The sequence below is a fragment of the Microcaecilia unicolor genome, unplaced genomic scaffold (genome assembly GCF_901765095.1).
Source record: "Microcaecilia unicolor unplaced genomic scaffold, aMicUni1.1, whole genome shotgun sequence".
Lineage (NCBI taxonomy): Eukaryota > Metazoa > Chordata > Amphibia > Gymnophiona > Siphonopidae > Microcaecilia > Microcaecilia unicolor.
In genome coordinates this window covers 32,590-56,771 of record NW_021963268.1, presented here as the reverse complement: position 1 = coordinate 56,771, position 24,182 = coordinate 32,590, and the positions used below count along the sequence as shown (strand labels likewise).

Here is a 24,182-nt window from a genome sequence, read left to right as displayed (position 1 = left end):
TGCGTCTCTCCTGGGATGGGGAGCTCATGTCGATGGGCTTCACACCCAAGGAAGCTGGTCCCTCCAGGAGCGCGGTCTACAGATCAATCTCCTGGAGTTGCGAGCGATCTGGAACGCTCTGAAGGCTTTCAGAGATCGGCTGTCCCATCAAATTATCCAAATTCAGACAGACAACCAGGTTGCCATGTACTATGTCAACAAGCAGGGGGGCACCGGATCTCGCCCCCTGTGTCAGGAAGCCGTCAGCATGTGGCTCTGGGCTCGCCGTCTCGGCATGGTGCTCCAAGCCACATATCTGGCAGGCGTAAACAACAGTCTGGCCGACAGACTGAGCCGGATTATGCAACCTCACGAGTGGTCGCTCAACTCCAGAGTGGTGCGCCAGATCTTCCAAGCGTGGGGCACCCCCTTGGTGGATCTCTTCGCATCTCGAGTGAACCAAAAAGTCCCTCAGTTCTGTTCCAGGCTTCAGGCCCACGGCAGACTGGCATCGGATGCCTTCCTCCTGGATTGGGGGGAGGGCCTGCTGTATGCTTATCCTCCCATTCCTCTGGTGGGGAAGACTTTGTTGAAACTCAAGCAAGACCGAGGCACCATGATTCTGATTGCTCCTTTTTGGCCGCGTCAGATCTGGTTCCCTCTTCTTCTGGAGTTATCCTCCGAAGAACCGTGGAGATTGGAGTGTGTTCCGACCCTCATCACGCAGGACGAAGGGGCTCTTCTGCATCCCAGCCTCCGGTCCCTGGCTCTCACAGCCTGGATGTTGAGAGCGTAGACTTTGCCTCTTTGGGTCTGTCAGAGGGTGTCTCCCGCGTCTTGCTTGCTTCCAGGAAAGATTCCACTAAGAGGAGTTACTTCTTTCTGTGGAGGAGGTTTGCCGTCTGGTGTGACAGCAAGGCCCTAGCTCCTCGCTCTTGTCCTACACAGACCCTGCTTGAATACCTTCTGCACTTGTCTGAGTCTGGTCTTAAGACCAACTCTGTAAGAGTTCACCTTAGCGCGATCAGTGCATACCATTACCATGTGGAAGGTAAGCCGATCTCAGGACAGCCTTTAGTTGTTCGCTTCATGAGAGGTTTGCTTTTGTCAAAGCCCCCTGTCAAGCCTCCTACAGTGTCATGGGATCTCAATGTCGTTCTCACCCAGCTGATGAAACCTCCTTTTGAGCCACTGAATTCCTGCCTTCTGAAGTACTTGACCTGGAAGGTCATTTTCTTGGTGGCAGTTACTTCAGCTCGTAGAGTCAGTGAGCTTCAGGCCCTGGTAGCCCAGGCCCCTTACACCAAATTTCATCATAACAGAGTAGTCCTCCGCACTCACCCTAAGTTCTTGCCAAAGGTCGTGTCGGAGTTCCATCTGAACCAGTCAATTGTCTTGCCAACATTCTTTCCCCGTCCTCATTCCTGCCCTGCTGAACGTCAGCTGCACACATTGGACTGCAAGAGAGCATTGGCCTTCTACCTGGAGCGGACACAGCCCCACAGACAGTCCGCCCAATTGTTTGTTTCTTTTGATCCAATAGGAGGGGAGTGGCTGTAGGGAAACGCACCATATCCAATTGGCTAGCAGATTGCATTTCCTTCACTTACGCCCAGGCGGGGCTGGCTCTTGAGGGTCATGTCACGGCTCATAATGTTAGAGCCATGGCTGCGTCGGTAGCCCACTTGAAGTCAGCCTCTATTGAAGAAATTTGCAAAGCTGCGACGTGGTCATCTGTCCACACATTCACATCTCATTACTGTCTGCAGCAGGATACCCGACGCGACAGTCGGTTCGGGCAGTCAGTTCTTCAGAACCTGTTTGGGCTTTAGGATCCAACTCCACCCCCGAGGGCCCTGTTTGTTCTGTTCCAGGCTGCACTCTCAGTTAGTTGGTAAATTTTTTAGGTCAATCTCAGTTATGTCCTCGCCGTTGCGAGGCCAAATTGACCATGGTTCTTGTTTTGAGTGAGCCTGGGGGCTAGGGATACCCCATCAGTGAGAACAAGCAGCCTGCTTGTCCTCGGAGAAAGCGAATGCTACATACCTGTAGAAGGTATTCTCCGAGGACAGCAGGCTGATTGTTCTCACAAACCCGCCCACCTCCCCTTTGGAGTTGTGTCTTCCCTTGAAGTGTATTGTCTTGCTACATACTGGACTGGCCGGCTCGAGCCGGTTTCGGGCGGGAAGACGGCCGCGCATGCGCGGTGCGCGCGGGCGCGCGAGGACTAGCAAAGGACTTTGCTAGAGAAGTTTCCGATTGGAGGGGCTGCCGTGGACGTCACCCATCAGTGAGAACAATCAGCCTGCTGTCCTCGGAGAATACCTTCTACAGGTATGTAGCATTCGCTTTTCTGGGAATACCATCATCCCGAATCTAAGCTCTGCAGGTCATCCAAAACGCAGCTGCTCGATTTGATTACTGGAATCTCAAGGTCTGAACACATCACTCCCAACATTTAAAAAAAAATTACATTGGCTTCCTGTAACATACAAAGTTCAATACGAGACTGTTGTATTGACTGTTCCAGCCTACTTTCGTACTATGCTGCAATCATATAAACTGAAACGAGCACTGAGATCCAAGACGTCTTGTCAGCTCTGTTTACCTTCGTCAAAGTCGTCTAACTACATAGAGACAAACTATGGACCTTCTCTATCACTTCCCCATCCTTGTGAAATGCTCTACCTGGATACCTGAGATTATTTGAAGATACTCAACAATTCAAGTGATTGCTAAAAACGCATGTTTGTGGAAAGCCTTTTTTGCTACATGAGGATTTATCTTTGACTTTTGGTTGTTTTTGTTTTGTAGTTACAGTCGTTTTATTGGTCATGTTTCATCATCATATGCTTAGCGATTGTTGCGTGTCAAGGACCATGTATGTGACTATTGTTTAAGACTATGTATGTGACTATTGTTACCTTGGATAAAGGTGGGATATAAATGTAGTAAGTAAATAAATATTACCATTTTGCTGCCCTCCAAAATCTATCGTAAATTGACCTTGAATCCCCTTGCTTTTTTTGCTGTTATGTTCTTTTTCTGTTTCATTTCTCAGATTATTGGTGAGTGCATCTCAGGATGGGAAGCTGATCATCTGGGACAGTTACACCACAAACAAGGTACGACTTCTGACTCCATCCTGCAAGGGCCAAGGGCATATATGCACTCAGTGTATCTCCCATCCCCTAACTCCAGGGAAGAGGGGCATCTGGTTGTACTGAGAACATGGGTCTTGATATGCCTTGAACTCTGTTATAGTTATAGCTATATATTTTTTTTTTTTTACTGGACTAAATACATTTTTTTAAATGAGCTTTCGAAGGTAACCCTTCTTCGGATCAGAAATTCAGAAATGAGCATTCCAATGACAGTCTCATGGGGAAGGTGTGGTGGGGAGGGGGGTGAGAAACAGGGAGAGATGGATGTGTGATCAGGGGCTGACAAAGCAGTATAATTTTTATGGTTTATAATGTGATAGGGCTTAACAAAGATCTGGGTTTTCTTTCTGGTGGGTGCCAAAATGTTTCATCATTTTAACTTCAAAGTTTTTACGTTCCTGGATGGTTTTGAAATTTCTTTTGGTATTCTCACCAATAAAGTTATTAGTGCTGTGGTCTGGCAAATTGCTGACCTACAGAGGTGTCATCCTGGTTAGCACTATATTTTTTGATGTGGTGTCTGTGTAGATTCAGTCTCGTCTTGAGCATTTGGCCTGTCTCTCCAACATAGCATCCTTTTTCACATTTTTGCATTGAATAATATACACTACATTTGAAGAAAAGCATTTGTGCAATTCTCTTCCTGTAGATTTGAATTACATTATATGAGATTTCGTAGGCTGCTAAAGGCTTGGTTGTTTCAAAAATATAACCTATGTACTTGGTGTTTTTATGTTGACTGTTACTTAATGTATTTTCTTTTTTGGAGTTATGTAATTTTTGTAATCCATCCTGAGCTTTTTTTTTTGTTAGTGATGGCATATAAAAAATAGTCTTAGGGAGCAGAGAACACTTTTGTTTCCCTTACGTCCCTTTCTGTTTGGAGACTTAGAGGCAGAAAGCTTATGGAGATCTGAACTGGGATTTATTAAATTACTTATCGCTGATATTTATTTCCAGAGATTCTTTGCCTCTTTTTTTGCACTTAAATTTGTTGTACCCGTTAAGGTTAATGGTGTATATTGGGTCTAGCTGATTGCTGATGACCTCTATGTGTGAGTTGTCTGTAGCCGTTAGGGATAATATCAAACAGTTAAGAGACGAGTGGTCACCAAACAAAGAACGTAGTGACAATTGTACCCCCAAAACAATTAGTGAAACTAATGGCATATGAGTGACGGGGAGGAAAAGGTCTCATAAGACACCCAGGCTCTACTCCATTAATTCAACTTGAGAGGACTCTCAGAGACTGTAGATGATCAATATAATCACTGACCAAAAAACCTCCACCGTCCAAAATCATAAGCCTCATAGGGGCTCATTTTCAAAGCACTTAGACTTACAAAGTTACATAGGTTACTATGGAACTTTGTAAGTCTAAGTGCTTTGAAAATAGGCCTCATAGTCTACTAGGAATCTAAGATGTTTAGGTAGTCAATTCCAACCCACGCCAATTTTGGATAATGTGAGTTATAACCATCATAAATAAATAAAATCTGTGGTTTGTTTTAAGCTCTTAAAGTGCCTTGTTAACGTCTTCACACCTTTGTCCAAGCGAGTGGAGGAGTGGCCTAGTGGTTAGGGTGGTGGACTTTGGTCCTGAGGAACTGAGTTCGATTCCCACTTCAGGCATAGGCAGCTCCTTGTGACTCTGGGCAAGTCACTTAACCCACCATTGCCCCATGTAAGCCGCATTGAGCCTGCCATGAGTGGGAAAGCGCAGGGTACAAATGTAACTAAAATTAAATAGATACTATTGGAGATTCTACATGGAATGTTGCTACTGTTGGAGATTCTACATGGAATGTTGCTAGTCCACTAGCAACATTCCATGTAGAAGGCTGCGCAGGCATCTGTTTCTGTGAGTCTGACGTCCTGCACGTACGTGCAGGATGTCAGACTCGCAGAAGCCTGCGCGGCCCCATTGGTGATCTGCAAGGGCCGACTTCTAGTGGAATAGCAACATTCCATGTAGAATCTCAAATAGTAGCAACAGTGGAGGAGTGGCCTAGTGGTTAGGGTGGTGGACTTTGGTCCTGGGGAACTGAGTTGGATTCCCACTTCAGGCACAGGCAGCTCCTTGTGACTCTGGGCAAGTCACTTAACCCTCCATTGCCCCATGTAAGCCGCATTGAGCCTGCCATGAGTGGGAAAGCGCGGGGTACAAATGTAACAAAAATAAAATAGATACTATTGGAGATTCTACATGGAATGTTGCTACTATTGAGATTCTGTTGCTACTGTTGGAGATTCTACATGGAATGTTGCTACTATTGAGATTCTGTTGCTACTGTTGGAGATTCTACATGGAATGTTGCTACTATTGGAGATTCTACTTGGAATGTTGCTATTCCACTAGCAACATTCCATGTAGAAGGCTGCGCAGGCTTCTGTTTCTGTGAGTCTGACGTCCTGCACGTACGTACGTGCAGGACGTCAGACTCACAGAAGCAGAAGCCTGCGCGGCCACATTGGTGATCTGCAAGGGCCGACTTCTAATCTCAAATAGTAGCAACAGTGGAGGAGTGGCCTAGTGGTTAGGGTGGTGGACTTTGGTCCTGGGGAACTGAGTTAGATTCCCACTTCAGGCACAGGCAGCTCCTTGTGAGTCTGGGCAAGTCACTTAACCTTCCATTGCCCCATGTAAGCTGCATTGAGCCTGCCATTAGTGGGAAAGCGCGGGGTACAAATGTAACAAAAATAATTTATGGATTCTTCCATCTAAAAAATAAAATTGAATAATGCATTATAGTAGGACTTTTTCACTAAAGTACACAGTATGCTTTAGATTTTGTGTGAAAGAACCACCGTAGAAAGTCAATGAACAATTAAAAACACAAAAAAAGCAGACATTCTAGCTGGAGCTTCTCACCTTTCCTCATGGTGCTGTGTTTTTTAATTATCTTTCCCTCCGTGGTGATGGAGAAGTGGCACAGAAATTAAGGATTTTTTTTTTTTTTTTGCATAGAAGGATGGAGTATTTAGAAAATCAATAAAAGAACACTCTTTTGAATTCCCCCAAAGTCATCACCGTTAATGTCACCTTGGGATATGGTTTGTAAATATCTAAGTGAAATGTTGAAAAATGTCATCTGAGACACTTCCCCCGTATTGTGAGGGCACAATATTTGTCTTTGCCTGGCCACTCAAACTGTTGGAGCTCAAGCGGGTTCTCCATCTAGGCTGGATATGACAAGAGTGTTTGTAATCCTGTTTGGAGGTGGAGACATAGAGAACTACCTTTGCCTTGGAACCAGACCAAAAATGCAGGTCTAAGATTGTATTTCAGCTATATGGAGAATTTTTTTGAGGATCTGCAGTTAAAATAGTTCCTGATTTGTCTAAAGCTTTGCAGAGATGACGTCAAAGAGCTTCAGTCTCCCAGGGCTTTGCTTTTTATTTATATTTTCCTTGTAATTGTGCTTTGATTTATGAGGGGAAATCTTACATATTTTTTGATCCTAACCGATTAATTGGATTTTTAAAGTCTGTAACGAAAAATTGAGGATTCAAACATGATGTTTTGGAAGTGATAGACAGAATCGCTGTAAGGCTGGCTCTGGGGTACTGCTCTGATTGCAGCTGTTTGTTGATTTCCTTTTTCTTTTTTTTTTAAATTTGCTAACATCGTTGGCCCTGTTTCTTTAATAATTTGCGGATGATACTAAGATTTGCAACAGAGTGGACACCCGGGATGGAGTGGAAAGCATGAAAAAGGATCTGAGGAAGCTAGAAGAATGGTCTAAGGTTTGGCAATTAAAATTCAATGCGAAGAAATGCAAAGTGATGCACTTAGGGAGTAGAAACCCACGAGAGACGTATGTGTTAGGCGGTGAGAGTCTGATAGGTACTGAGGGGGAGAGGGATCTTGGGGTGATAGTATCCGAGGATCTGAAGGCTACGAAACAGTGTGACAAGGCGGTGGCTGTAGCGAGAGGTTGCTAGGCTGTATAGAGAGACGTGTGATCAGCAGAAGAAAGGAAGTGTTGATGCCCCTGTACAAATCGTTGGTCAGGCCCCACCTGGAGTATTGTGTTCAGTTTTGGAGGCCGTACCTTACGAAGGATGTTTAAAAAATGGAAGCGGTGCAAAGAAAAGCTACGAGAATGGTACAGGATTTGCGTTCCAAGACGTATGAAGAGAGACTTGCTGACCTGAACATGTATACCCTGGAGGAAAGGCGGAACAGGGGTGATATGATACAGACGTTCAAATATTTGAAAGGTATTAATCCACAAACAAATCTTTTCCGGAGAGGGGAAGGCGGTAGAACGAGAGGACATGAAATGAGATTGAAGGGGGGCAGACTCAGGAAAGATGTCAGGAAGTATTTTTTCACAGAGAGGGTGGTGGACGCTTGGAATGCCCTCCCGCGGGAGGTGGTGGAGATGAAAACGGTAACGGAATTCAAACATGCGTGGGATATGCATAAAGGAATCCTGTGCAGAAGGATCCTCAGAAGCTTAGCCGAAATTGGATGGCGGAGCAGGTGGGGAGAAGAGGGGTTGGTGGTTGGGAGGCGAGGATAGGGGAGGGCAGACTTATACGGTCTGTGCCAGAGCCGGTGATGGGAGGCAGGACTGGTGGTTAGGAGGTGGGAAATACTGCTGGGCAGACTTGTACGGTCTGTGCTCTGAAAAAGGCAAATACAAATCAAGGTAAGGTATACACATATGAGTTTGTCTTGTTGGGCAGACTGGATTGACCGTGCAGGTCTTTTTCTGCCGTCATCTACTATGTTACTATGAGGCATATTTTCAAAGCACTTGGACTTACAAAGCTCCATAGATTTCTATGTAACTTTGTAAGTCTAAGTGCTTTGAAAATGAGCCTCCATGTGGATGGAAAGTAATTCTGAGTGTGGTTTCCTAATGTGTTTGTCTTATTTCTTTAATTTGAATCAATATATTTGTAAAATTCAAATATAAAAATAAATCACAATGTCTTGGATTACTTAAGTCTTCTTACCCTTTGTCATAGCAAACTCAAATTAGCTGTGCCCACAGTAGCTGAGCTGTTCTGTAGTATGAAGTGAATTCGATTCAAAGGTCTAAACATGTCAAAGAGAAATCCAGGATTCAGTTTTTTAGAGGTACAACATGGATGGAGGATATAAAGAAAATGTCAGTGCTTTGACTATTCCTTGGGACATTCCCAGGTCTATCATTTTAAAGTGAAAACAATTTGGCACTGCCAAGACAATGCTTTGATAGACCATCTCTCCAGCTGTGAATTAAGGAAACTATTGAGAGAAGTTACTGTGAGAGGGCTAAGATTACTTTAAAAGAATGACAGAGGTCTTTTCCTGAGATGGGAACACGTTGACTACGAGGTATTTGATAATTTGGCCACAAACCTGCTGTGAGGGTGACCACTACTACTACTACTACTATTTAGCATTTCTATAGCGCTACAAGGCGTACGCAGCGCTGCACAAACATAGAAGAAAGACAGTCCCTGCTCAAAGAGCTATGTAATAAAAGTGAGCCAAGTATAGGACAATCAAGCCATTGTGACATCACTGATGAGGTTGGCTCTTAAAGGTGGCCTGAGGCATTATGACATCACAATATCAGCTCTGGTTACGCTACTGCTACTACTATTTAGCATTTCTATAGCGCTACAAGGCGTACGCAGCGCTGCACAAACATAGAAGAAAGACAGTCCCTGCTCAAAGAGCTATGTAATAAAAGTGAGCCAAGTATAGGACAATCAAGCCATTGTGACATCACTGATGAGGTTGGCTCTTAAAGGTGGCCTGAGGCATTATGACATCACAATATCAGCTCTGGTTACGCTACTGCTACTACTATTTAGCATTTCTATAGCGCTACAAGGCGTACGCAGCGCTGCACAAACATAGAAGAAAGACAGTCCCTGCTCAAAGAGCTATGTAATAAAAGTGAGCCAAGTATAGGACAATCAAGCCATTGTGACATCACTGATGAGGTTGGCTCTTATTGGTGGCCTGAGGCATTATGACATCACAATATCACCTCTGATTACAAGAGACTACTACTACTACTATTTAGCATTTCTATAGCGCTACAAGGCGTACGCAGCGCTGCACAAACATAGAAGAAAGACAGTCCCTGCTCAAAGAGCTATGTAATAAAAGTGAGCCAAGTATAGGACAATCAAGCCATTGTGACATCACTGATGAGGTTGGCTCTTATTGGTGGCCTGAGGCATTATGACATCACAATATCACCTCTGATTACAAGAGACTACTACTACTACTATTTAGCATTTCTATAGCGCTACAAGGCGTACGCAGCGCTGCACAAACATAGAAGAAAGACAGTCCCTGCTCAAAGAGCTTACAATCTAATAGACAAAAAATAAAGTAAGCAAATCAATTAATGTGAAGCCACTGCTGAAAGAAAAATCACATACTTTGCCGCATTTGCAAAGAAACACTGAAGGGACACTGCATGCGCACGTGAGAGAGTTTTTTTTAGTTTGATTAAACCCAAGTGGACTTTTCTGATCTCGGCACTAAATGATGTGTGCAGCTCCATACCTACATTAAAGCTTGGCGCTGGTAACATGTTTTGAGTGTGCTTTCAGCAGCAAGGCCAAGAGGCTTGTGAAGATTAAGGGAAACATTGATGGTGGAAAGTGGAAGCATATCCTGGAGGAAAACCTGTCCCAATCTGCCATAGTGCTGTGGACAGGGGAAAAATTAAACTTTACATAGTTACATAGTAAATGACGGCAGATAAAGGCCTGTACGGTCCATCCAGTCTGCCCTACAAGATAAACTCATTTACATGGTATGTGATACTTTATACCCAAGTTTGATTTGTCCTTGCCTTTCTCAGGGCACAGACTGTAGAAGTCTTCCCAGCACTGTTCTTGTACTAAGTTCTGAAGCTAACGTCGAAACCCCTTAAAATTTACACTCCATCCCATCCTTATCTATTCGGTCACAGTCAGGGCATAGACCGTAGAAGTCTGCCCAGCTCCCATTTTGTTACCCAAACTGGCGTCGCCACCCAGTCTCCTCTTTCCGCGGAACCATTCCTTCTAAACAGGATTCCTATGTGTTTATCCCACGCATGTTTGAATTCCATTCCCGTTTTCATCTCCACCACCTCCCGCGGGAGGGCATTCCACATATCCACCACCCTCTCCGTGAAAAAATACTTCTTGACATTAGTCCTGAGTCTGCCCCCCACAATTCATGTCCTCTAGTTCTACCACCTTCCCGTCTCTGAAAAAGGTTCATTTGCAAATTCATAGAGAATTCTCCACTGCTGGCTGAAGATAAGGCTTTACCGTAGCAGACTCTTCTAAACGCTGCAGTAAAGAGCCTCCAGCGTAACTGGCTTCTGCAGCTCTGGTTTCAGGTGCTACTTGGAAGAATGCATAACCACCACTGTACTGGGAGTCTGACTCACCCTGGCAGCAGGTACGAGGAGGCTGCTACATCCTGCTCAGGACTGCCAGAGCCTCCCAGCTAGACCTGCTCTCTTACTGTGTTGCTGTGTAACTAGTGTCCTGCAGGAGGAAATCCCAACCATGTAAACATCCCCCCTCCCCAAATGATACAGTTGAATCTTGTGCTTTCTGGGGTAAGGTAACTCGACAGCATTCAAGAATCCCATAATAGTCCTGTTCTAAGGAAGGCTTTTTCAAAAAGAGAATAGCAGAGCTGAAAATGGTTCATAGAAGGGCCCCAAAAATAACACTTTTCTTTTTCCCTGAAGACAGGTTAAACTGGTTAGTCCTATTGAGTTTGGCAAAGGGTGACAGAGAGGGAATATGAAAGAATATTATAAAATCACGAGTGGGGTATAGCAATTAAATAGGAGATATTTGCTGAACCTTTGGAAAACACCAAGAGGAGTGTGTTTCTCTTTTTTTGGTGTGCTTAATTAAGCTATGAAATCTTTTGTTCAACTATACTGCCAACTCCAGACTTCGCGCCTTCTGTCTCGCTGCACCCTACGCCTGGAATAAACTTCCTGAGCCCCTACGTCTTGCCCCATCCTTGGCCACCTTTAAATCTAGACTGAAAGCCCACCTCTTTAACATTGCTTTTGACTCGTAACCACTTGTAACCACTCGCCTCCACCTACCCTCCTCTCTTCCTTCCCGTTCACATTAATTGATTTGATTTGCTTACTTTATTTATTTTTTGTCTATTAGATTGTAAGCTCTTTGAGCAGGGACTGTCTTTCTTCTATGTTTGTGCAGCGCTGCGTATGCCTTGTAGCGCTATAGAAATGCTAAATAGTAGTAGTAGTAGTAGTAGTAGTCTCTTGTAATCAGAGGTGATATTGTGATGTCATAATGCCTCAGGCCACCAATAAGAGCCAACCTCATCAGTGATGTCACAATGGCTTGATTGTCCTATACTTGGCTCACTTTTATTACATAGCTCTTTGAGCAGGGACTGTCTTTCTTCTATGTTTGTGCAGCGCTGCGTACGCCTTGTAGCGCTATAGAAATGCTAAATAGTAGTAGTAGTAGTAGTCTCTTGTAATCAGAGGTGATATTGTGATGTCATAATGCCTCAGGCCACCAATAAGAGCCAACCTCATCAGTGATGTCACAATGGCTTGATTGTCCTATACTTGGCTCACTTTTATTACATAGCTCTTGAGCAGGGACTGTCTTTCTTCTATGTTTGTGCAGCGCTGCGTACGCCTTGTAGCGCTATAGAAATGCTAAATAGTAGTAGTAGTAGTAGTCTCTTGTAATCAGAGGTGATATTGTGATGTCATAATGCCTCAGGCCACCAATAAGAGCCAACCTCATCAGTGATGTCACAATGGCTTGATTGTCCTATACTTGGCTCACTTTTATTACATAGCTCTTTGAGCAGGGACTGTCTTTCTTCTATGTTTGTGCAGCGCTGCGTACGCCTTGTAGCGCTATAGAAATGCTAAATAGTAGTAGTAGTAGTAGTCTCTTGTAATCAGAGGTGATATTGTGATGTCATAATGCCTCAGGCCACCAATAAGAGCCAACCTCATCAGTGATGTCACAATGGCTTGATTGTCCTATACTTGGCTCACTTTTATTACATAGCTCTTTGAGCAGGGACTGTCTTTCTTCTATGTTTGTGCAGCGCTGCGTACGCCTTGTAGCGCTATAGAAATGCTAAATAGTAGTAGTAGTAGTAGTCTCTTGTAATCAGAGGTGATATTGTGATGTCATAATGCCTCAGGCCACCAATAAGAGCCAACCTCATCAGTGATGTCACAATGGCTTGATTGTCCTATACTTGGCTCACTTTTATTACATAGCTCTTTGAGCAGGGACTGTCTTTCTTCTATGTTTGTGCAGCGCTGCGTACGCCTTGTAGCGCTATAGAAATGCTAAATAGTAGTAGTAGTAGTAGTCTCTTGTAATCAGAGGTGATATTGTGATGTCATAATGCCTCAGGCCACCAATAAGAGCCAACCTCATCAGTGATGTCACAATGGCTTGATTGTCCTATACTTGGCTCACTTTTATTACATAGCTCTTTGAGCAGGGACTGTCTTTCTTCTATGTTTGTGCAGCGCTGCGTACGCCTTGTAGCGCTATAGAAATGCTAAATAGTAGTAGTAGTAGTAGTCTCTTGTAATCAGAGGTGATATTGTGATGTCATAATGCCTCAGGCCACCAATAAGAGCCAACCTCATCAGTGATGTCACAATGGCTTGATTGTCCTATACTTGGCTCACTTTTATTACATAGCTCTTTGAGCAGGGACTGTCTTTCTTCTATGTTTGTGCAGCGCTGCGTACGCCTTGTAGCGCTATAGAAATGCTAAATAGTAGTAGTAGTAGTAGTAGTCTCTTGTAATCAGAGGTGATATTGTGATGTCATAATGCCTCAGGCCACCAATAAGAGCCAACCTCATCAGTGATGTCACAATGGCTTGATTGTCCTATACTTGGCTCACTTTTATTACATAGCTCTTTGAGCAGGGACTGTCTTTCTTCTATGTTTGTGCAGCGCTGCGTATGCCTTGTAGCGCTATAGAAATGCTAAATAGTAGTAGTAGTAGTAGTAGTATACTTTTATACTGCCCTTCCTCTAGAATATCGGAGCAATTTACATAAAATTATATTAGAAATAAGAGAATTCAAGGTGGAACGTCATTCTACAAAGCCAGTTTGCCTTTTTGCTAGCTATGGGGCCCTTTTACTGAAGTGTGCTAAAATTTGGGCTTAGCATGTGAGAATGTGGCACTTTTTTAAGACTTTTTTTTTTTCTTATGTCTGGCACTAACGTTCCTATTAGCACATGAGGTCTACAAAAAATGAACATGGGAGCACTTACCACTTCCTGCTTGGGAGGCGCTAGGTGCTCCCGCGTTATCCGGTTAGCATGCGCTTATCATAACACGCTAGCCAGATAATGCAGGCAAGCTCGCTCTCCGCCATGACCCGCCCCTCAAAAAATATTTTCAAAAAATAGTGCGCACTTAGCACGAGAAAACAGGCAAAATACCGGAAAGTGCTTTTTAGCATGTTTGTGTTAGCCTGTTTTCTCAGTCCAACACCACGTTAAGGGCGTAATACCCTTTAGTATCATCTATTCATCATAAGCAGGCAAAAAGTAATACTACTACTACTACTACTACTACTACTAAATTTTTCTAGAGCGCTACTAGGGTTACGCAGCGCTGTACAAATTAACAATTAAGGACGGTCCCTGCTCGGAAGAGCTTACAATCTAAAGGACGAAATGTCAAGTTGGGGTAGATAAGTTTCCTGAGAAGAGGTGAAGTGGTTAGGTGCCGAAGGCGATATTGAAGAGGTGGGCTTTGAGCATTGATTTGAAGATGGGTAGGGAGGGGGCACGGCGTATGGGCTCAGGGAGTTTGTTCCAGGCATGGGGTGAGGCGAGACAGAAGGGGCGGAGCCTGGAGTTGGAGGTGGTGGAGAAGGGTACTGAAAGGAGGGATTTGTCTTGAGAGCGGAGGTTACGGGTAGGGACGTACGGGGAGATGAGGGTAGAGAGGTACGGAGGGGCCGCAGATCGAGTGCATTTGTAGGTGAGTAAGAGAAGCTTGAACTGTATGCGGTATCCGATTGGGAGCCAGTGAAGTGACTTGAGGAGAGGGGTGACATGAGTATATCGGTTAAGGCGGAAGATAAGACGTGCGGCAGAGTTCTGGATGGACTGAAGGGGAGATAGATGGCTACGTGGGAGGCCGGTCAGGAGTAGGTTGCAGTAGTCAAGGCGAGAGGTAATGAGAGAGTGGATGAGAGTTCGGGTGGTGTGCTCGGAGAGGAAGGGGCGAATTTTGCTAATGTTGTAGAGGAAGAAGCGACAGGTCTTGGCTAGTCGCTTCTTCATCTGCTGGATGTGCGCAGAAAAGGAGAGGGAGGAGTCGAAGATGACACCGAGGTTGCGGGCAGATGAGACGGGGACGATGACGGTGTTATCAACTGAGATAGAGAGTGAAGGGAGAGGGGAAGTGGGTTTGGGTGGGAAAACAATAAGTTCAGTCTTAGACAGACATATTCAGTTTCAGGTGGCGGTTGGACATCCAGGCAGCAATGTCGGATAAGCAGGCCGAGACTTTGGCCTGGGTATCCGCAGTGATTTGTGGTGTGGAGAGATAAAGCTGGGTGTCGTCGGCATAAAGATGATAGTGGAAACCATGAGAAGAAATCAGGGAGCCTAGGGAAGAGGTGTAGATTGAGAAAAGAAGGGGCCCAAGGACAGATCCCTGAGGAACTCCAACAGAGAGCGGGATAGGGGAGGAGGACGCACCATGAGAGTGTACTCTGAAGGTACGATGGGAGAGATAAGAGGAGAACCAGGAGAGGACAGAGCCCTGGAACCCAAGGGAGGACAGTGTGTCAAGAAGTAGGTTGTGATTGACAGTGTCAAAGGCGGCGGAGAGGTCGAGGAGGATGAGGATGGAGTAGTGACCTTTGGATTTGGCGAGGAATAGGTCATTGCAGACTTTAGATAGTGCTGTTTCTGTTGAGTGTAGGGGGCGAAAGCCGGATTGAAGCGGATCAAGGATGGCATGAGAGGAGAGAAAATCAATACAGCGGCTGTGAACGGCGCGTTCAAGTATCTTGGAGAGGAAGGGTAGGAGGGAAATGGGGCGGTAGTTGGAGGGACAGGTAGGGTCAAGTGATGGTTTTTTGAGGAGTGGAGTGACCACAGCATGCTTGAAGGTGTCCGGGACCGATGCAGTGAAGAGAGAGAGGTTAAGGATATGACAGATGGTGGGGGTGATGGTAGGAGTGATGGTGTTGAGTAGGTTGGTGGGGATGGGGTCAGAGGAACAAGTGGTGGCTTTCGAGGAGGAGAGGAGATGGGTGATTTCCACTTCGGTGATAGCAGGAAAGGAGGAGAAGGAGGCCTGGGTAGGTTGGATGACAGAGTGAGATATAGGCTGAAGAGGAGGAGAGGGAGTAGTGGAGAATTCGAGGTTGATCTTCTGGACCTTGTCACGGAAGTAGTGGGCTAGAGATTGAGGAGAGAGTGAAGGGGGGGTGGGAGCAGAGGGCACTTTGAGGAGGGAGTTGAGGGTGGCGAATAGACGACGAGGGTTAGAGCTGAGGGAATTGGTCAATTGGATATAGTAGTCCTGCTTAGCGAGGAATAGGGAGGATTGGAAGGAGGATAGCATGAATTTGAAGTGAATGAAGTCAGTAAGGGTGCGAGATTTCCTCCAGAGGCGTTCAGCCGAACGGGCGCAGGAGCGGAGGTATCGGGTGCAAGGGGTCAGCCAGGGCTGGGGATTGGTACGTCTTGTGGGCCGGGAGGTGGACGGTGCAAGGGTGTCAAGAGCAGAGGAAAGAGTGGCATTGTAAGTGGAGACAGCTTTGTCAACGGATGTGGAGGATAAGATGGAAGGGAGGAGATCAGAGATAGTAGAGGATAAGGTGGGGGGGTCGACAGCCTGGAGATTTCTGGACGTAGTAGTTAGTGTTGGGCGAGATTGAGGGGGAGGGTGCTGAAGTGTGAATGTGATAAGGTGGTGGTCGGAGAGGGGAAGAGGTGAAACGCAGAAAGTGGAGGGTGAGCAAGTAGAAGAGAGGACGAGATCAAGACAGTGGCCAGATTTGTGAGTAGGGGTGGTGGGGCTCAGTTGGAGGTTGAAGGAGGAGGTAAGAGCGAGGAACTGAGAAACATACGAATCGGAAGGGTTGTCAGTGTGGATGTTGAAGTCACCGAGAATGAGGGATGGGGATGAGGGCTCAAGAAAGACGGAGAGCCAGGCATCGAAGTCGGTAAGGAAGGAAGGAAGGGATTTCTCAGGGGGGCGGTAAATGACTGCAACTCTGAGTGGCAGTGGGTGGAATAGACGGATGGAGTGAACTTCAAAGGATGAGAAGCTGTGAGACTGAGGTAGGTGGAGAGGTTGGAAGCTGCAGGCGGGCGAAAGTAGTAGTCCGACGCCGCCACCGCGGCCGACTGGGCGGGGCGAATGGGAGAAAAGATAACCTCCGTGGCATAGGGCTGCGATTGAGGCAGAGTTGTCCGGGGTGAGCCAGGTTTCAGTTAGGGCGAGCAGGTGAAGGGAATGGGAGATGAAGAGATCGTGGGTGAAGGGAAGTTTGTTGCAGATTGAGTGGGCGTTCCATAGGGCACACGAGAAAGGGAGGGAGGAGGGGGGAGGAGGGGAATAGGGATGAGATTGGAGATATCGCGGGATCGTTTGCATAAATGAGATGAGGATGAGGACAGGTGTGGGGGACCTGGGTTGGGATTGATGTCACCCGCGGATAGCAGGAGAAGGAGCAAGAGAGTGCGGAGAAGGGTGGGTGATGAAGGGTGACGAAGGCGGCGAAGACGGGATGCGCTTAGGAGGAAAGGGGAAGGGTTCATGGCAGGAAGGAGGTGTTGAAGGTTGAGAGCTAGGAAGGAGGAGGAAGACAGTAGGGATGGTGAGGAGGTGGGGGACAGGGGTAGGTAGGGGAGGGCGGAAGAGGATAGGGATGGGTAGTGAGATCGTGTGGAAGACAGCGGTGAGAGGAGGAAAAGATTAGGGAGGGACAGGGCAAGGAATAGGATGTGAATGGGAGCCATGGGTAGTGACTGAGGTGTTCAAAGGGAAGGTAGGTGGGCTGGGAAACAGGCAGGTGAGGGTAAGCAGTCGGGCAGGAGAGTGATGAGCTGGTAGGAAGATGGGCTGGGAGGCAGGGGGGTGGTAGACAGTCAGGTGATTGGTGGAAAGTCAATGATTGGCTAGTAGTCAGGCTGGAGTGGTTTGAAGCAGGATCTGGCGGACTAGGACAAGCTGATGCAGACAGACTGGAGTAGGCTGGGACAGGCTGAAGCAGACGGACTGGAACAGGCTGTATCAGGCAGACTGGAGTAAGCTGGCTGGAGCAGAGGGCCTGGATTAGGCGGGCTGGAACAGCAGGAGCAGAAGGCTGGAGAGCTGGATCAGGCTGACTGGAGCAAGCTGGATTAGGCTGGATTAGGCGGGCTGGAACAGCCGGAGCAGGAGGCAGGAGCAAGCAGGAAGCGCTGGATCCGACGGAGGCTGGAGTAGATGGACTGGGATGAGTAGGAAGAGCTGGATCCGACGGAGCAGGGACGAGCAGGGGGAGCTGGATCAGGCGGGCTGGAGCAAGCTGGATTAGGCGGGCTGGAACGCGCAGGGGGAAGCTGGATCAGGCTGTAGCAAGCTGGGTTAGGCGGGCTGGAACAGCTGGAGCAGGTGGCTGGAACAAGGAGGAAGAGGCTGGATCCGATGGACTGGGACGAGCAGGGCTGGATCAGCGGAGTGGAACAAGGTGGGCGAGCTGGATTAGGCGGGCTGGATCAAGCTGTAGCATGCGGGAAGAAGCTGGAATCGATGGAGCTGGTTTAGGCGGGCTGGATCAAGCTGTAGCATGCAGGAAAAAGCTGGAATCGATGGACTGGTACAGGGTGGTGGAGATGGGCTGGAGCGAGCAGGGAGAAGCTGGAGTGGTACAGGCTGGACGAGCTGGGTCAAGCTGGAGCAGATGGCTGTGATAAGCAGGCAGGTGGACTGGAACAACAGGCATGGAAGCAGGAAGAAGCTGGATTGTGCGCATGCAGGCAGATGGAGCAGATGAGGCAGATGGAGGCATAGAGCAGATGAGGCAGAGCAGGCAGGCAGGCAGGGAAGCTGGGCCTACAGACTGGTCAGGGACGAGGTGTGGCTGATGGATTGTTTCCCACGGTCTCTGTCCCTGCTCCGGTCGGCCGGTACGCTGGATCGCCTTGAAGCCTCTGCAGATGTTGGATCGGCCGGCTGGAACGGGCTGGTGGACTCTCCTGTCGGCGCTGCGAAGCCCCGGGCGTCTCGGTTCCGTGGTCCGCACTGCAAGTACGCACCCAGGCCGTTCCGGCCGGGGAGTGCGGTGGCAGAGCCCAGGACCACGGTCGACCAGTGTGGCAGGCTACAGCCCGCCCGATCCCTCTGCGCAGGGGCCCGAACACTCCGGGCACCCCGGACTGTGCTTGCCGAGGCAGAGAGACCGCGGGTGCTCTGAGCAGCCGAGCGACGGTGGGGGCAGGCCGCAGCCACGCGGCAGGAAGGCAACAGGGAGCCACCGCCGACCCGGACCGTCCGCCCGCGCCGGAGACCAACGACGCCGTCACAAATGGACCCACGATGTTCCCCGTTCCCGGTAGTTCCCTGCCCGCAGTCAGCGGTCTCTCCTTCCCGCCCGCCGCAGCCACGTCCACCGCTGGACGCGTGGTCGGGCCCAGGTCGCTCTTCGCTGGCGCTGCGAGGCCTGCTTTAAATTTAGAAAAAGTGGTTTCAAGTCTAAGGTGTTGTAATAAAGAAATTCTGTAAGGCTGAAGCTGAATAATAAGCAGATTGTCAAGTGTAGGCCAAATGTGTACTAGCTGTATTAGGAATCACAGGCTCTGTTTGATCCTGAGCAGTGGCGTACGGAGGACGGGGCGGTAGGGGCGGATCGCCCCGGGTGCAAATCAATGGGGGGGGGGGGGGGGTGTTCTGCTCCATCAGTTCCCGTCCGTTGCCTTCGCCCTTCCCCTACGTAAACTTATCTATTACTGCACTCTCTTCATCTTCAGCAGCGCTGCTCACTGTGTCTCCTCCCAGCGACAGCGCGGCTCCTCTCTCTCACACCGTTCTGAGATGTAACTCCCCTCCCTCAACGCCTTCCTTAGTGGCCTCTGCCCCTGTGGCACCCTGTGTCAGTGCGCGTGTGCCTTCCTGCCGCTGCATCTTCAGGAGTGACATCTCTCTTCGGGTGACTGGCTCCGCTCCTCCTCTCTCCATCCTGGGCCAGTATGCAGCCGCGCCGCCAGTTCGACCAGCCTGCCTGCATCTTTCACTTCCAAGCTGCTGCACTCACATTCCACCCCTGCCGGGCCACCGGTAGCGTCAGCAGCAGCACGCAGCATCAAACAGTGGCTCTTGGTGGGGTGATATATTGGATCGGCGCCCATCACCGCATCATCTACCGGACAGACTCTGCCCCACGGTTGGTGCTGATTGCCGACCCCCAGCCCCCTCCCCCTTGAGCCTACTGACTCGTCATTTGACTTTTGTTCCAGCCAACTAGCAGACCCAGGCGTGGTCTTAATTATTTATTCATTTAAATTGTCGCTGTGCTACCTTGGCACTTTTTTACACATTTTACTACATTTGTTTGCTGCTGTTCTGCTGCTGCTGCTAGTTTGGTAGGAGCAGCATGTGGGGGGGGGGGGGGGGGGTCATAAAATGTAAAAGGACTGAGGGGGACCAAGAACACTGGGTGGGAGAGAAAGAAGGCACGCTGGATGGATGGAAGGGACAGACTAAGGACCAGAATGCACTGATGGAAGGGACAGAAATGGCAGACCAGATGCTGGATGGAAAGAGGCATTGCTAAAAAATATTTTTTTATGGTGAGGGGGTGTTAAAAAAAAAAGGTCTGTCCCGGGTGTCAGATATGCTAGGAATGCCACTGACCCTGAGAATGCAGAGTTCTGCCTGGCACATAGGATATTAACATATTGAACACAGGTAGGCAGGAAGGCCAGTATAAAATGCTCTATGTGCTCAAATTAGTATTTAAAATTGTATTTATTTTGTATGTATATTCAGCACTGCTATACATAAACTCAGTTAAAGCCAATGATCTTTCAAAAGTGGAGTAACTCGATCAAATTTTTGCATATGAATGACTAATGTAACCACCATGTTTTGATCACTTTGTAGAGAGATTGCAACTGGTTCCAGTAATCAGTTTGATTAATAACAAAATTGAGCTTTTTTGGGGGTCTTGCCAGGTATTTGTGACCTGGATTGGCCACTGTTGGAAACAGGATGCTGGGCTTGATTTACTTTTGGTCTGTCCCAGTGTGGCAATACTTACGTAATATGTCCACACCTTGTTGAAGTGGATCTGTAGCCACAGAAACCCCTGGAACTTCCCCTGATTGTCTCCTTTGCCTCAGGTACAAAATAAGTACCTGTCTATAATATGTGAACTGCTTTGATTGTAATCACAGAAAGGTGATGTATCAAATCCCATCCATGTGTGTTAAGGAAGAGTATAGAGGTGGGAGTCCACTACCATCCATTGATCTGTGCTTTTGTCATCTCTTGCCTGGATAATTGTGATGTAGCTTATACTAATTGTCACAGTCCTAGCTTAAGCTCCTCGGGTGTTGCAGAGTACCTCAGCTTGATTCTTATGTGGAGCTCGGCATTTTGATCCTGTTTCTCCTTTACTGTTCAACTCACTGGCTCCCGGTGCATGTTTTATATTCTGTTTAAGGTTTTATGCCTGGCTTATCAGGCCTTTCATTTAGGTATTCCTTCTTATCTCTTATCTCATCTCACACTTTGCTTTATACCCCTTTTCGGCCTTTCTGCTCCCAAGATGGTCTCTTCTTTGTTCTGCCTTCCTCTTGTTCTGCGAGCCTTGAATCTACCAGATGCAGAACATTTGGGGGTTTTTTCTGGCTCTGAAATTGTTGAATTCCTTGCCTCCCATATTCAGGCAAAACAGCCTTTTCCTAAATTTAAAGTCTTTTTTTTGAGTTGATCTTTTTTGTCATTGGTCCTGAGGCCTTGAGCATTCCTGGATGGCTTTTCAACAAATTATTTAGTTTAATTTTGGTTTGTGTGTTCTACATGAGTGCATTTTGTTCAGCCCTGTTGATGTTCCTTTCTATTTTAATTGTTTTATTGTTATACTCCGCCTTGACCTTTTGTGTAGATAAGGCAATATGTCAAATTCCTCAATAGACATAAACATCTAGGTAAACAGGATTGAGGCAAGTAGTAAAATCCTAACTAATTGAGAAGGCTAACTAACGTGTTAACATAATAATGAAGGGAGATTTTAATTTTCCCTGTATTAATTGTATGAATGTTTAATTTAAAACAGGATAAGAAAGTCCAATTTCTAGATGCTAAAAATTACATGCTTCTTGAAACTTTTGGTCATGGATTGACCAGAGTTGGAACTACTTTAGATCTAATCCTTAATGTTTGCAAGACCTAGAAAGAAGATTGTGGTAGGGTCATTTGTCAATAATGAAAACAATGTGATCAGATCTGCCATGATCACTGGAAGGAGGACAGTAAGGTAGTGCTGTAGTATTTACCGTATTTTTCGGACTATAAGACGCACTGAGTTCAATTCCCACTTCAGGCACAGGCAGCTCCTTGTGACTCTGGGCAAATCACTTAACCCTCCACTGCCCCGTGTAAGCCGCATTGAGCCTGCCATGAGTGGGAAAGCGCAGGGTACAAATGTAACAAAAATAAAATAGATACTATTGGACATTCTACATGGAATGTTGCTACTATTGGACATTCTACATGGAATGTTGCTACTATTGGAGATTCTACATAGAATGTTGCTACTATTGGAGATTCTACATGGAATGTTGCTACTATTGGACATTCTACATAGAATGTTGCTACTATTGGAGATTCTACATGGAATGTTGCTATTCCACTAGCAACATTCCATGTAGAAGGCTGCGCAGGCTTCTGTTTCTGTGAGTCTGACGTCCTGCACGTACGTACAGGACATCAGACGTATGTGCAGGACGTCAGACTCACAGAAGCAGAAGCCTGCGCAGCCACATTGGTGAGGAACTGAGTTCAATTCCCACTTCAGGCACAGGCAGCTCCTTGTGACTCTGGGCAAATCACTTAACCCTCCACTGCCCCGTGTAAGCCGCATTGAGCCTGCCATGAGTGGGAAAGCGCAGGGTACAAATGTAACAAAAATAAAATAGATACTATTGGAGATTCTACATGGAATGTTGCTACTATTGGACATTCTACATGGAATGTTGCTACTATTGGACATTCTACATGGAATGTTGCTACTATTGGACATTCTACATAGAATGTTGCTACTATTGGAGATTCTACATGGAATGTTGCTATTCCACTAGCAACATTCCATGTAGAAGGCTGCGCAGGCTTCTGTTTCTGTGAGTCTGACGTCCTGCACGTACGTACAGGACATCAGACGTATGTGCAGGACGTCAGACTCACAGAAGCAGAAGCCTGCGCAGCCACATTGGTGAGGAACTGAGTTCAATTCCCACTTCAGGCACAGGCAGCTCCTTGTGACTCTGGGCAAATCACTTAACCCTCCACTGCCCCGTGTAAGCCGCATTGAGCCTGCCATGAGTGGGAAAGCGCAGGGTACAAATGTAACAAAAATAAAATAGATACTATTGGAGATTCTACATGGAATGTTGCTACTATTGGACATTCTACATGGAATGTTGCTACTATTGGACATTCTACATAGAATGTTACTACTATTGGAGATTCTACATGGAATGTTGCTATTCCACTAGCAACATTCCATGTAGAAGGCTGCGCAGGCTTCTGTTTCTGTGAGTCTGACGCAGGACGTCAGACTCACAGAAGCAGAAGCCTGCGCAGCCACATTGGTGATCTGCAAGGGCTGACTTCTAGTGGAATAGCAACATTCCATGTAGAATCTCAAATAGTAGCAACAGTGGAGGAGTGGCCTAGTGGTTATGGTGTGGACTTTGGTCCTGGGGAACTGAGGAACTGAGTTCGATTCCCAGCACAGGCAGCTCCTTGTGACTCTGGGCAAATCACTTAACCCTCCACTGCCCCATGTAAGCCACATTGAGCCTGCCATGAGTGGGAAAGTGCGGGGTACAAATGTAACAAAACAAAATGACGCCTAAAGTTAGGCGCCAGAAAAACCGGCACTAAGCTCTTATTTAACACATTTTTTTAATTATTATTTTAACATTATTTCTTATTTATTTATTTAGCCCACGTCCTTTATTGAATAGTGCTTAGCACCGATTCCCATGCCACGCTTATGCCAGCTGAAACCTGGTGTAAGTCTGATGCCCACCTTAGGTGCAGAAATGGCAGTATTCTGTAACAGTGCTCCCAACTGTTGGGAACACCCATGACCTGTCCGTGCCCCTCCCATGGCCACACCCCTTAGTGGTTGCATACAAGAAGACGTAGGCGCTGTTGTTTATTGAATGGCGCGTAGCAAAAATAGAGCAGACCGGGGTAAAATGTCTGTAGTCCAAATTTATTCGCCACAAGCAAGTAAAGAAAGATAAAAACACTGTAAATGCCTGACACGCCCTCCTTAAGGGACTGCGTCAGGGGCTGAATAAGAACCAGGAGGTGTAATCCCAGAGCTTCCCCTAATTGGTTAAAAAGCGGCTTTCTATGCAGTCCTGATAGCACAGATAGGTGAAGCTTTGGGATTACACCTTCTGCTGAAGTGCTAAACGATTTTGCTGTAATTAGCTTTTTCCTTGTGATAGATTCAGTGGGTATAATTCGGGCAAATTTTTCACCTGCTCATCAGAATGGTCATTTGTTGTACGTGATCACATGCTACAGGTAATATTCTTGATGCAGTGATAGTTGCAGGTAGTCTTCCCAGTTTTTTTCAGTGTAATGCTGTGGAAATGTCTCATTTGAAGGACTGTGGGCTGAGAAGTAGGTCTCATGATGTCGCTGTAAGCAGTCTTGTGAGATATGAGATTTCATCTGTCTGCTGCTTGCATCAGCATAGAAAATCTACGCGTTTTAGAATTATTAGAAGAAAAATTGAGCACCGTAAACCATAATGTGTATTGTGATTTTCAGCT

At 46.8% G+C, this 24,182-nt stretch overlaps 1 protein-coding gene across 2 annotated transcripts in view; it reads left to right on the top strand.

The window, feature by feature from the left end:
- The window catches only part of LOC115459126 (guanine nucleotide-binding protein G(I)/G(S)/G(T) subunit beta-2), a gene marked incomplete at its 3' end in the record, with an annotated part of 103,380 nt that overhangs the window by 67,218 nt on the left and 11,980 nt on the right, over nt 1-24,182 (top strand). For both annotated transcript variants that reach the window (XM_030188998.1, XM_030188997.1), the window contains 1 exon segment: nt 3,041-3,104. In XM_030188998.1, the coding sequence (XP_030044858.1) occupies nt 3,041-3,104 (64 nt within the window).